The sequence below is a fragment of the Notamacropus eugenii genome, chromosome 3 (genome assembly GCF_028372415.1).
Source record: "Notamacropus eugenii isolate mMacEug1 chromosome 3, mMacEug1.pri_v2, whole genome shotgun sequence".
NCBI lineage: Eukaryota > Metazoa > Chordata > Mammalia > Diprotodontia > Macropodidae > Notamacropus > Notamacropus eugenii.
In genome coordinates, this window is record NC_092874.1 from 396,343,194 (window position 1) to 396,358,003 (window position 14,810).

The 14,810-nt window shown below is 37.1% G+C and overlaps 1 protein-coding gene across 3 annotated transcripts in view; it reads right to left on the reverse strand.

Annotated features, from left to right (window-relative positions):
• OTOA (otoancorin) overlaps nucleotides 1-14,810 on the reverse strand; it is an 87,701-nt gene that overhangs the window by 13,999 nt on the left and 58,892 nt on the right. For 2 of the 3 annotated variants that reach the window (XM_072597865.1, XM_072597866.1), the window contains exons 27-30: nucleotides 12,067-12,209; nucleotides 9,737-9,873; nucleotides 8,351-8,448; nucleotides 5,030-5,225 (exon numbers count right to left, since the gene is read on the reverse strand). In XM_072597865.1, the coding sequence (XP_072453966.1) occupies nucleotides 5,030-5,225; nucleotides 8,351-8,448; nucleotides 9,737-9,873; nucleotides 12,067-12,209 (574 nt within the window). Of the gene's footprint in view, nucleotides 1-1,859; nucleotides 3,378-5,029; nucleotides 5,226-8,350; nucleotides 8,449-9,736; nucleotides 9,874-12,066; nucleotides 12,210-14,810 lie in introns of those variants that run through there. The other variant, XM_072597867.1, reaches the window with a different exon arrangement.

The window sequence follows — 14,810 nt, forward strand, 5'->3', positions numbered from 1 at the left end:
ATAACAAAATGAGTTCTCCCTAGGGGACAGAACCTTCCTCAATTCTCTAACTGAATCTGTCATCTAAAAAAAAAAAGAAGAGGGTAGGGCATGAGTTTGGAGAAGCTTGATCTAGGGCATGAAAATGCCAGTTGTGGCTCTGTTGGTATGATATGATCTGTAGTCCCCATCCTGGCTATCTTCCCCTGGGCAAGTTCTACCAGCTCATTCTCTCCCTTCTGTCTCCTTCCCTTCCTTTGAGGTTTTCAGGTTTACTGGCTGGATGTCCTTCCTTCCCTCCCTCCCTCCCTCCCTCCCTTCTTCCTTCCTTCCTTCCTTCCTTCCTTCCTTCCTTCCTTCCTTCCTTCCTTCCTTCCTTCCTTCCTTCCTTCCTTCCTTCCTTCCTCCTTCTCATTCCCAAAACCTTAAACCCAGTGCACTCTGAAGCCCATGGGCTGGACAACAAAGGTCCTGCCCAAGCTCCACTTAATAGCTTAGAGTGACTATCACTAGTAACAGTGTCTGTAGATTTTTAGGCATTTTTTTCTTTTGTTCATTAAAAGGGCCATTCCCTGACTACTTCTTAAAGAGGCCTATTCACTCAATGGGCATTACTTCCCTCTAAGTGAGTACCTGAAAAGGCTAGCCTAAAAAGCCAAGATCTCCCATTGCATCCTGGGCCATCTCCAGTCAACCTGATGAACATCTGGTCACTGGACCCAGATGGCTCAGGAGGAGAAAGTGAGGCTGGTGACCTGCACAGCCCACCCTCACTCAAAACAAAGCCAAGCGTGAGTCACATCATCATTTCTCTGATATCATGGTCTTCTTCAAAATGAAGGACAAACACAGACAGACAGACCTTGTCAATATCCTATCAACTCCCTTGTCTGGCAAAACATGCCACTCTGATGCAGAATTTGTGGAGTTTTGTTTTGTTCTCTGTCCTAATCCACTGTTAACTTATTTTGAGCTCATGGTCTACTAAAAACTTACAATGGTTTTTTTTTTCACACGAATTACTAGATAGCCACATTATCCACATCACAGAATTTGTAAAGAAATTTTTTTATCCTGTGTTTTACATTTATTCCTATGAAAATTCAGTTTATTTAATTCACTTCATCATTCTAGTTTTAGTGACCTTTTTATATCTTTATTGTCATCAAAAATGTTAGCTCTCCCCTCCAAACTTCATGTCAAACTGCAAATTCAACAAATATAACATCTCTCTTTTCATCTGTCATGGCTAATAGTACTGGAAAACACAGGCTGAGTTCAGATCCCTGGGACCCTCCAAGTTGACATTGGCCTGTCAAGTCATTGATTTGGATTATCCAATCAGTTCTGAATCTGTGTGTGTGTGTGTGTGTGTGTGTGTGTCCATCCTATCCACATGGATGGCATGTGAGACTTACTCAAGTGCTTTGCATCTTGTAAATATCTAAATAATTTAGAAGTATCATTACTATTATTGTTAAAGCAACTGAAATGCAATCACACAACAGAGGAACCAGAACAGAAACCAGCAATCAGGATTTCAGGGAATTATTCAGAGATGAGCTCTCTGTCTCTCTGTCTCTCTGTCTCTGTCTCTGTCTCTCTCTCTCTCCCTCTTTCTTTTTCTCTCTCTGGCTTCCTCTTAACAACAAGTTGGAGCATGTTAAGCCAATCCTAGTGAACCTTCTCTCCCTTAAAGGAAACAACTCACTGGAATACAAAAGCTGTTTCCAAAGTCTTCCTTTTATAAATCAAATTCAATTAGGATAAAAATTTTGTAACTAAAAAATTTATAAACCCTAATCAATGATCCACTTGGCTGAAACAGTAGTACAACCAAATTCTAGTACAGCCAATGACTGGAGATGATTCCTGTCTATTTAGTGCTTGAAGATTTGTCCTAGGTAGACAGCAGATCACAGTAAATTATTAACTTCCTGAAGCTAGAAAAGCAGAAGAGGGTACAACATGATATCTCTGGCTCAGATCTATCTATCTATCTATCTATCCATCTATCTATCTATATCTCTGAAATGAAGGACGCACACATATGTATATATAAGTATACTCTTATACACACATATATATATGTGTGTGTATATATATCTATATCTATCTGCCTCTTTATTCAGAAACACAGTGTACTAACCCATTCTCTCCTTGTAGAAATGTAGACCTAGCCTGAAAAGATCAAGTCTGAGTTCTGATACAATCTCTTAGATTTCTGGAAAGAAATATACATATCACTCAAGCCACCTCCACCATTCCTCCCAACATCATATCACTTGCTTCTTAGGCAAAGCATTAATTCCACCTAATCAATCAATAAGAATTTATTGAGCACCTACTATGTCCAGACATAGTTTTGAAAATACAAATACAAAGAATGAAGTAATACCTATTCTCTAGGAACTTGAAGCAATGAAGGTGGATATTGTATGAATCCCAATTTTTGACAGTTCTGTCTTTTTAAGGACCTAAAAAAGTACATGTGCCAACCTACTCTTAAGGAGAAACTGTGCTCATTCTTCTTGCCTTACAAAAGCTGTCAAGTCTACCAAAAAACCCAGAATTAACACACTCTAATAATATCTCTAGAATTTTTGACTCATCCTTGTCTCTTCACATTCGTCCTATTTCCATTTTCCTCTGTTTACTCTGTGGTTCCCACTCTGCAAATTGTACCCACAGGTCACATTCCAGTACACCTTCTGTGGGGTAAACCTCACTTTTAGGTTACATTAGAATTTCGCTTTATTAACCATTGTTTTAAATAACTAGGCTGAGTTTAGAAACATTTCTGTTCACATAAATATGTATGTCATAATGGTATTTGTTCTTTGTTCAGCACTTTAAATGCAGGTTTGTTTCAGGTGATTTTAGAGTTCCTCTCTACAGGAACATTTTCCCAAAGGAAGTGGAGAGGGTGATTCTTTTGGAGATGTGTTTCTTCTCTTTAGAAGTCCTTGACTCTACTTCTGGCTAACATGTTTGAGGAACAACTAAAGTACTCAACAATGAAATAGCCCCTAACTCAAAATGCCACCAGGCACACATATTGCTTATGAACTAAGTAAGTGATCTGTATTTGTATATACGAGGAGTAACTTTCCACATTCCAAGGAGTCCAGAAGTCCATTTGTATAATATATGTTAAGTATCATTTGCATTTGTCCATATATACGGGATGACAATGTTCATCTTTATAAAATTTCCAAAGTAAAATTGGATTTGAGTCCATATTTAAGGTGCTAGTGAAGAGGAAGAAGGAGAAATAGCTCCAGATTGTCTTCTAGCAGCTTTGATGCTTTTCTAGCTTCTGAGTAGGTATCTAACATCTGTCCCACCTTTCCCTTCTCATGTTCTCTCTCTCTTTCTTTTCCTTCTTCTCTAAAATCCTAAATACGGAGATGGGATTGAGGAAAAGAATATGAACAAGACTGTGGAAGAGATTCATGGAATTCCTCTTTTTCTTCCCTCCTCCACCTTAAATTCAGGTTATTTTTAGAATATACACACAAATACACATATCAATCAACAACCAAATCAAATCAACATGTATATGGTATGTAGGTGTGTTCTGGAAATAAACAAAATCATTCTTTTATGTGGGACAGGAAAGAAAAAAGGGGGAATTGTCATGATTTTCTTTCCTAATCTTGACCATGTTGACCAGACAAATCAACAAAATTTATGAAGCACCTACCATGTGCCAGGCCCTGCGCTAAGTGCTAGGGATACAAAGAAAGGTAAAAACAGTCCCTGCTCTCAAGGAATTCATGTTCTAATGACAACATGGAAATAGTTATACACAAATAAGACAGATAGATATAGATGCATACATACATACACACAAACACACATGCATTTATATATATACACACACATATACATATGTATGTATGTATGTATGTATATGAATTGGAGTTCATCTAAGAGGGAAGGCACAAGCATTAAGGGTGCCTGGGAAAGGCTTCGTGCAGAAAAAGAGATTTTAGTTGAGACTTGAAGGAAGTCAGGGAAGCCAAGAGGCAAACAAAAAGAGGGTGAGAATTCCAGACCTGGGGGATACCCAGTGAAAATGCATGGCCTCAGGATATGGATGTATAGTACCAGACCTGTGACTTCGTTGGTACAGACAACCTGTAGTGAGAAAAGTGCTTCTCCTAATGCAAAAAGGCAACTATTTTGCACTTTCTGATTTTAAAGAGTAACCCAGCACACTGAGGTTTGGTGACTTCCTCATAGTCACATACTCTGCATGCATAAGAAGTGAGATGAGTCCAGGTATTCTTGACTCCGGGGTTAGCTCTCTCTCTACTATATCATGCTCCTTCTGATATCTATATCATGTTATTTACATTTCTATTATCAGTGATTCATGAACTATAACCCCTGAACTACATGTACATTCAAAGAAGAGGGAAAAAATATCAAGCCAGGGCAGGTGAGTCCTAGGTGGGTATGATATCCAAGCTCAATTCTAAGTGGATATGGGACCTTGTGCAAACTATATAGTGTCACTCCTCTTTTATTTCATACCACAACTCCTTATCAACACTTTCCTCCAGGTGAAATCTGGTTAAAATGAAAAGTCGAGGACAGTCTTGAAGAAGAACAGTGACCATGGACTCTAATGAGTATGAGAGAAGGGCATGATGCAGTTCTATTTGCTTTGCTTTAACTGATGGAAGCCTGTATTTTTTTTTTCTGTCTTTCAAAAGGACTGATCTTGTGTACACTCATAAAAAAGATGTGCTTTATTACCTGCTGGTAGAAGCTACTTTCCCTGTCACTAGTGTCACTAGCTAGCCAATGGTCACTACAGGTAAATGGGACCTTAGTCCCAGAACATGGGACCTGAGTATTTACCCTAATTTTAGGAATAACTTGGCCAGGGGAAGAGAAGGGGAAAGAACTGCCTGAAATTTGTTGGGCATTGAGTGGAAAATACCACCCTCAGACTCTCAATATCTCTCTGATACAGTGTACTGCATATATATGTGTTGTAGAGAGGAGAAAGGAGGGACAGAAATGTAGTTATGCTCACAGTCAGAGGACGGGGAATGTGCCATGCTGGTGGTGCCCATATTTAGCAGTGCCTCTAGCTGGAAGTTGGTCTTGGCGCCATCTAGAGCCATCTGGAGACTCTGCAGCTGCAGCATGTTGAGGTGTTTCCTCTGGGGTTCTGTCACCCAAGCAGCATTCTCAGGACCCAAACTGGAGATCTGCTCTGGAGACAGTTCCTGCAAGATGGGAAAGAAGAAAACATCCTCAAAACATGTCACCTCAAAAACGTAAAAACAAAACAAAACAACACTAGAAGCCTTCCGAGCCACATTGTTTTCTATCAATTGTTATGTAGACCCTTACAAATAGCTGACCTCCAATCTCCCGATACTCTTTACTCTACTGAACACTTATTGATTTAAGGGAGAACCTCATCTATAAAATGGGGATAAAATTACTGGTATTATTTTCTTTCACAGGGTTGTTGTGAGGCTCAAATAAAATAATGTGTCTAAAAACACTTTTTAAAAGATGCTGCAGAAATTAAGCTACAACGACTATTTTAGAAGAAGGATGATGAAGAATGCTACTCAGCTCTTGATGTAACGGAGTCAAGATGCCTAATGAGACATTTTTAGAGACATCCAATATGGGAATTATTTTGTTTGACTACATATATTTGTTATGAGGGTTTTGTTTTTCCCTTTTTCTTTCTCAGTGGGGAAGGGAGAATGTGGTGGGAGACTTGTTCATTTAATTGTTAATTGTTAATATTTGTTAATTTTTCAAAAGACTTAATTTAATAGAACTAAGTTATATCATTTCTCATAGATTTAGTAATAATGTTTATATGTAATTATTTTTTTCATTCTCAACTACTGCTTTACTGAGTTATTCCTCTCAATGCTAAAGTCCTTTTTTAAAATTTATTTAAGTTTTCAACATTCATTTCCACAAAATTTTGAGTTCCAAATTTTCTCCCCATTTCTCCCCTCCCTCCACCCTAAAACTCTGAGCATTCTAATTACCCCTATCACCAATCTGCCCTCCCTTCTAACATCCCTCCCTTCCCTTATCCCCATCTTCTCTTTTGTCCTGCAGGGCAAGATAAATTTCTATACCCCATTACCTGTATTTCTTATTTCCTAGTTGTATGAACAACAATATTCAACAGCTGTTCCTAAAACTTTGAGTTCCAACTTCTCTTCCTCCCTCCCTCTCTATCCATCCCCACTGGGAAGGCAAGCAATTCAATATAGGCCATATCTGTGTAGCTTTGCAAATGACTTCCATAATAGTCATGTTGTGTAAGACTAATTATATTTCCCTCCATCCTATCCTGCCCCCCATTTCTTCTATTCTCTCTTTTGACCTTGTCCCTTCCCAAGAGTGTTGACTTCTAATTGCTCCCTCCTCCCATTGCCCTCCCTTCCATCATCCCCCCACCCTACTTATCCCCTTCTCCCCCACTTTCCTGTATTGTAAGATAGGTTTTCATACCAAAATGAGTGTGCATTTTATTCCTTCCTTTAGTGGAATGTGATGAGAGTAAACTTCATGTTTTCTCTCTCACCTCCTCCCCTTTTTCCCTCCACTGAAAAATCTTTTACTTGCCTCTTTTATGAGAGATAATTTGCCCCATTCTATTTCTCCCTTTCTCCTTCCTCTCTCACCCCTTAATTTCATTTTTTTAGATATGATCCTATCCTATTCAACTCACCCTGTGTTCTGTGTGTGTGTGTGTGTGTGTGTGTGTGTGTGTATAATCCCACCAACTACCCAGATACTGAAAAAAGTTTCAAGAGTTACAAATATTGTCTTTCCATGTAGGAATCTAAACAGTTCAACTTTAGTAAGTCCCTTATGATATCTCTTTCCTGGTTACCTTTTCATACTTCTCTTGATTCTTGTGTTTGAAAGTCAAATTTTCTTTTCAGCTCTGATTTTCCCATCAAGAATGCTTGAAAGTCCTCTATTTCATTGAAAAACCATTTTTCCCCCTGAAGTATTATACTCAGTTTTACTGGGTAGGTGATTCTTGGTTTTAGTCCTAGTTCTTTTGACTTCTAGAATATCATATCCCATGCCCTTCAATCCCTTAATGTGGTTTATATGTAATTATTACTGTTATTACAAATAACCTCCATAAAATTCCTATTCTGATACCTTATTGTAGTATGGAGGTAGTCCACGAAATAGCCAAAAATACAAAATAGCCCTTAATCCTATGAAATCACCTTCAGCTTCTACAGCAATGGTGGCAGTCAGTCAATAAGAATGGCAGAAAAGAGGTTCATTTGGACTCTAGCAACTCAGAATACCTCATGTGCTAATAAAGGACTGGATGAAGCACTCAAGGAAATAAATTTAGGAAAAGCAACTGGACCTGATCAAATATATACTGAGAAAATAAAATTTATCCTAAAGAAGACAATCTAAAAAGTAAACACTTTTTAAAAATATATATCAAAGAAGAAAAGGGACTTATACAAATGAATGGAAAAGGTCATAGTCAAGGCTAATGTCAAAAAAGGCAATCAAAACCACATCAGTAACTACTGACTCATAGAGCTACTATTTTGTACTCTTCTCCCCCTGCCCAAGATTGTAAGATATCTGAAGGACAATACCACGATGTTTTTCTTTTCTTTGTATCTCTTTCAAGACCTAATACAATGTTTTACATATAGAAAATTCCCAGAAGTGTTTCTTGTTTTTTGTTGACCTGCCCTCCTACTTTTTAAGATTGACGATTAAGAATGACAGTGACAATGCCCGGTGATATAACATAATGAGAATTTGTTCAAGGGAAAGTCTTTTGGAGGGCAATAAGGAGACTGCATGGGGCAGTGGACAGTAATGAACATGAAACACTGAAATTGAGCTCTGGACCTAAACTTGAATCTTGGTTTTGCCAAGTGTGAACGTGGGCAAGTCATTTAACTTCTCCAGGACTCAGTTATCTCATCTTTAAAAGGAAAGGATTGGACCAGATGATCTTTAATGTCTCTTCCAGCTCTAGATCCTAAATCCAATAATCCAATTCACTAAGCATTGTCTTTTATCTGCCCATATTAGCATCCCGATACTAACAGTTTACCAATCTCTCTCTCTCTCTCTCACACACACACACACACACACACACACACACACACACACACACACACACACACACACCAGGGTGGTTGCATTAAAACTATCTTGTGCCTCAAGATGGTGAGGATGACATCACTGGGTTTTATTAGGAGAATCACAGAACTATGCAGATTCCCTCCAAGGTAAGAACCTAGTCCTCATCCCTCTCTTGTATGAGGAAAAATGGTTTTAACTCATATTTGTTCTTTAGAAACTGAATACTTACTTTGAAGATGTCTTCAGGAATGCATTTGATTGCTGATGGCTGGAAATAAGGCATTAAATCCTTATCAAGCATACTTAATTCTTCCTTTGTTAATCCAGCTAGGGAAGAAAAAAATTGTAAACCTCAGTCATTTCACTAATGTATTGCCTATGAGGCACACAAGTAGCTGTATGCTTATTAATATGTTGACTATAGGTGACAACAATTTGAAAAAGATCACAAAATTTAAAACTTGAATATATATACATAAAATATTTAAAACATACATATGTACATATATGCATATGCATATACACATCTTTGTATGTATAAAAACATTTAAAACATACATATATGTACATGCATATACACACATCTTTGTGCATACATACACATGTGTATGTACATACATACACATGTGTATTATATTGGGCAGGTAGGCATCCCAATGGATAAAATTCCAGGCTTGGAGTCAGAAAAGCCTGAGTTCAAATCTAGCCTCTGACACTGACTAGTTGTGTGACTCTGGGCAAATCACTTAGCCTTTATTTGCTTCAGTTTCCTCCTCTGTAAAGTGGATATAATTATAGCACCTACCTTCCAGAGTTGTTCCTTCCCCTTCTCCTTTTCCTTCCCTCCCCTCCCCCTTCATTTCCTTTCCTTCTCTATGATCCTGGACAAGTCACTTCACTTTGCCTCAGTTTCTGGATCTGTAACATGAGTTGGAAAAGAAAATGGCAAACCACTCTAGTATCTTTGTGAAGAAAACCCCAAAATGAGGTCATGAAGAGTAAGACGCAAATGAAAAACAAATTAACAATATTATAATATCTTAATGGCCAGATATTCTCATTAATGTTAGAATTAGAGTATGAGAATATGTTAGAATACATATACATGTATGTGTGTATATATACACATGTAAATATGCACACATGTGCATGTATATGTACGTATACATATACACATACATATGTAGAATTTTAGCTGTGATTTCACAGCTATAGGAAACTCCTGAGATGTAAATTCCCTTTGTCAAAGCAGACAGGGCACTTAAAGTTTAGATAACTTGCCCAGGGTCTGTGTCTGACATTAGTCAGTGTCTGAGGCCAGATCTGAACTTAGGTCTTCTGAACTCCAAGCTGAGAGATCCACTATACCACACAGCTACCGTTTAGCAGTGCAGAAGTTAATCTCATTCATTTACCTCCAGTTTGGATCTGAAACACGGTAGATTTTCTTGTTCTAATTAATACATGCTTTAGAGGAAAAGTGCAGCTCAAGACTAGTTGCATGAACCAGCAAGGTGTTCTATAATAGGGTTCTATTTTTATACTTAATGTTGGGAGGGGGTGGGGAGAGACATGGCAAGACCATGCTTCAATATCAGTACAGAACACATATTACCTGCAATGGTACCCAGCTCCCATATCACTGAACTGCTCCACTCAGTAGGATCCCCAAAAACAGCCTCTGCCTTCCTCTTGAATGCTCCCAGGATGGGAGTGCTGCAGAACAGAGTACCAATTCTAGCAGCAACAGTGCTAGGAAAAGAGAAGAATTGTAGAGTTACTTTGGTGCACCCTATAGGAAAATATTTCAAATGTGGTCTCCCTTTCCAAGATGGATTTGGTCAAACCCCATTCTTTGACTCATCCTGAGAGCTGGAACTAGATTAAGAAGTGGGAAATACCTAGGACTGACGATTTACGTGTTTGACTTTGTATTTTGTTTATCAACTGGAAAAAGACAACAGCCCATGGAATATACGTCCCCTCTGAAACCAGTAAGTTTTTCACAAATTTCTTGCCAAAAACAAAAAACAAAACACAACTTGTATAGCTAAGACTATTGAGAATTTCACTAGGGATAGGAAATGGTTGTCTAGTAGAGTACTAAGACACAAACACAAATACAAAATTTCACTCTTAAGTGCATTAAAAATACACAGATGAGATCTGAGGAAGGAATGGTTTTTGCTGATGGTGGGAGAGAGAAGAGAGAAATCGGGGAAAGCTTCATAGAAGAAACGGTATTTGAGTAATATTCAATGAAAAGGGAGAAGGTAAGGAAAGTACATTTATTTGAGGGATAGAGAGAGGTCCAATGTGGCCACAGTGTAACTTGTTTGGAGGGCAATTATACATGAGAAAGCTAGAAATATAGTAAAAATAGAAACAGATTGAGGAGGGCCTTAAATGCCAGGCCAAAGAGTTTGAGTTTTACTTAGTACGTGTTAGGAAACCACTAAAGATTTCTGAATCAAGACCTGATAAGATCAGTTCACTAAAATCAAGTCCACAGCCCATGTCATAATGTGCTCCTTATTTATTGAAAGAATGGTATGGAATCTTAATTTAGAGAATAAATAATGAAATATACTTCCCTCTTCTCAGTAGAGATGTGCAAGACTGTGGATATGGAAGGTATGATGCACTGTCAGGCTCAGTTGCTTTGTGGGAGGTTTTGTTTAACTTTTTCTTTTTTAAATAGAAAGAAAGGTTCAATTACAGGGTAGGGAGAGAAGTATTTTAGCAAATGACTGGTATAAAAAACAAACAAAAAAATCAATACAACTTCTAAATAGCAATGAAAACAAAGGGTGGTACATAAGAACTGTGATTATAACCATGATTGTATTCCTATGTTAGTATGACAAATCACTCATTTACATGAATGTTGTTCAAAGGACTGAAATGAGTACATGGCCTTCCAAGGTAACTATTATGAAGAGTTCAATACTCGTTCAAATTCTTAAGTTGTGGTATGTTTTTAAAAAATCGATTTCATTACTTTATAATCAAACGTCAATAACTGGATAAAGAATCCCGATGGGGTCTTTGAAGCAGTCCCTGAAATAGTGTTATGATACTTCATGTACCAAAATTAATCTAAATGAGAAAGTACTGAGTAAGTTTAGTTGTTTGTAGTGAGGCTCAATGTTAAGTTTTTATAAAACTTTTTTTTAATTAAAAAAATTTTTTAGAAAAGCATATAGCTTAGATACAAGGAATCACAGAGGAAAAATATTAAACAAACACTAGAACATGTCTTAGCTTCACATTCCATGTAGCTGGTTGGTCAGGCCATCAGCTCCTTCCCATCTGCATCTCGTTACCAGACTTTCTCGAGTCTAGAACACACTCCCTGTGACAGTTAACCTAGTCATTTCTGGAGCTCCATAAGATCCAACTGTATGTATGTGACACTGTATGTATGCAAACCAATCCACTTAGTTTATAAATAAATAATAATATAATATTAAATCAATCAATAAATTAAGTAACCAAATAATGAAAATAAACAAACAAATAAATACATGATAAAACAAAAATACTAAAATAAATACTGGCTGGCCCTAGATACCAGACCATGCTTTAGAACATTCATCTCATTCAACCATCCAAGCCATCTCAATGTCTGGATCATATCCACTCTTTTCCTTCTTCTGTCTTCCCAGAACAAAACTCCCTTCCCTGTTCACCTTTCTTTTTATATGCTGTCTTTCACTATTAGAATACAAACTCGTTGGGGGGAAAGACTGTCTCTATTTTAATATCACTGTCCCCAGAGCCTAGCATGGTGTCTGGCACCCATTTTAAAAAATGCATTTTCATTCATTTATTCAAATATTGGTGATAGCTTCGATAAACTTCTCTAAAGGCAGAATTTGATAATAAATGACATCTGGAGGACTTGATCCACTTGAATATACTATCGTTTAGGTCATTTCTTACCTAAATTCTGAGATACTTATCAATGGAACTTCATTAACGCTGATGGCACACAAATTTGCACCAAGTCCTACTAAATCAAAGCTCTTTAGTTCCTGTATTTGATGACCTGAGTCTTCCAGAAAACCTCGAAGAATGGCACTAGCCTGTAACAAGACAATCAGAGAAAAGGTAAAATAAACATTCAGGCATCAGGGAGGATGACAGAAAAATGAAAATTTGTTCCAGAATCACTATTCAAGTTGTTTTTAAAGGAGAAAACAAATTTACTATATTTTGAGTCATCATGAGAGCTACCTTAAATACATTGAATTTTAAATGAGGAAGGTACCTCATAGATTATTCAGTTCAATCCTACTCATTTTACAGATGAGGAAACCAAGGCCCATCGAGATGACTCAACTTATCTAAAATCACAAGAGAGAGGGAGCGCCAGCCTACTACATTTCTCTTGTAGTGCCTCCCTAATTAGTAAAAACAATTAAGCTAACTTCTTCTAAGAGTAAATTGACCTTCCATTTTAAACTAACTAAAACTATTGTTTTATTTTAAATACAAATTGACATTCCCCGATTGAGAAATGATCAATGGATATGAATAGGCAGCTTTTAGAGGAAGAAATCAAAGCTATAAATAGGCAGATAGAAAAATGCTCTAAATCACTAATAGAGAAATGCAAATGAAAACAACTGTGAGATACCAGCAGATTGGCTAAGATGACAAAAAAAGGAAAATGACAAATGCTAGAGGGGCTTTGGGAAAACAGGTACACTACTAATGCATTGTTGGTGGAATTGTGAACCATTCTAGAAAGGAATTTGTAAATATGCCTGAAAAGTTATTAAACTGTACATACCCTTTGATCCAGCAATATTGCTACTAGGCTGATATCCCAAAGAATTTTTTTTTAAAGAAGGATCTATATGTATAAAAATAACCATAACAGCTTTTTATGTGGTAGCAAAAAAATTGGAAACTAAGGAGATACCTATCAATTGGACATTCACTAAGCAAGTGAAATTATATAAATGTGATAGAATATTAATGTTCCATAAGAAATGATGAAGGGAATGGTTTCAAAAAATCTGAGACTTGTATGAATTGATACAAAGTAAACAGAACGAGGGGCATAATTTATATAGTAACTGAAATATTATAGAAATAATCAACTTTAAAAGACTTAGTATCTGATCAACACAATGACCAATCACAAATCCAAAAGGCTCTTGATAAAACATTTCCACACAGAGAGCTGATGGACTCAGAGGACAGACTGATGCCTATTTTCTTCTCTTTCTTCCTTTTTCTTTCTTTTTTTGGACACAGTGAATGTGGCAAATTGTTTTACATGATCATATATATTCGTAATGGGTTTTATCGTCTTGCTTTCTCAATTGGTGTAGGAGGGGGAAGAGAGATGGTGAGAATTCAGAGCTGAAAATAAAATAAAGTTGAATAAAAAATACAAATTTATAGTCATTATAGCCTCTGAGCTATTGTATTTTAAAACATGCTTGCCATTATGCTTTCTTACATGGACTCAAGTCATGGTTGGAGTTAGCATCCCCTCTATTTACCTCAAATAAGGTACCTTCACTTGGGACTTTTTATTGAAATTAAGAAAAAATGCAATTAAAATGCAAATTAATTAATTATAAAGGTCTGAATTGATGTCAACCATTCTATACATGAATTACCTAGAGTTCAACTTCCTTTTTACAAAGACTGCATAATTTTGGCATCAATGTCTTTGCCTGTCCTAGAATGGAATTCAAGAAAGGTTGACAGAAATCCTTCCCCTTCTTATTCCTAACCTCCTAAAGCAGGACTTGATAGTGTAGCTCCACTCTTTTCTTGGTAATAACTCAGATTCCTAGAATATTAGACATCCCTGTAATTAAAAGTGAATGCAAACAATACATTTCAAAGTTAAATTATTTTCTTGCTAGGCAGTATTAAATTGTTCTTGCCATTAATACCCATAAGAATGAAGCCCAGCATGAGAGAGAAATCAGAATGTATTCCCTCGTGTGACTCCACAGTCTTTTCCTAATGATTCCAAAGCAATTAATGCTAACACCTTGAAAGCAATACTAAGAGCTGAGAAATGAATTATTTTAAGATTTCCATCACTGTTCACAACTGCACTTTTGGCTTTTCTTTCTTGTAATGGTTCTTTGGCTAAAGTAGCCATTAATATAATTCTAGGAAAGCTGAATTTTCCTCTAACAGCATCCACTGAAGTGAGGTCATATCACCAAATAACTTACTAATGCAAGGAACATAATCACCTTGTCCAACTCCTTCATTTTACAAAGAAACAGAGGTTAAATAACTTGCCTAAAGTCAAAATGGCAGGTGGTGGTCAAGTTGCCACTAGAATTCAGGTCTCCTAACCACAGCCATAACTGGGGTGTGGGCATGGGAACAACTGAATCACTGGTTACCCTGAACTTGCACAAAGACAGAACTTAGCAACTGGTTAACAGAAATGATTAATTAAGAAACGAAGCTGCCAGATGGCAGACTCCTCCTCCATCCCACTTTGCTTCTCTTCTAGTTGAAGATATGTCTTATATCACGGGTCCTGGACACAAAAATTCCTAATGTGGGCTCTGTCCCTAATGCTCAGTCTAGTGTTCTAGATCAGAGGCATCTGTGCCCAGCAGGCCTCCTTAGGGCCAGCAATACTTCCTAGAACAGCAGAACCAGATTTAAATGTAATTGGGAAATAGTTAACAAAATAA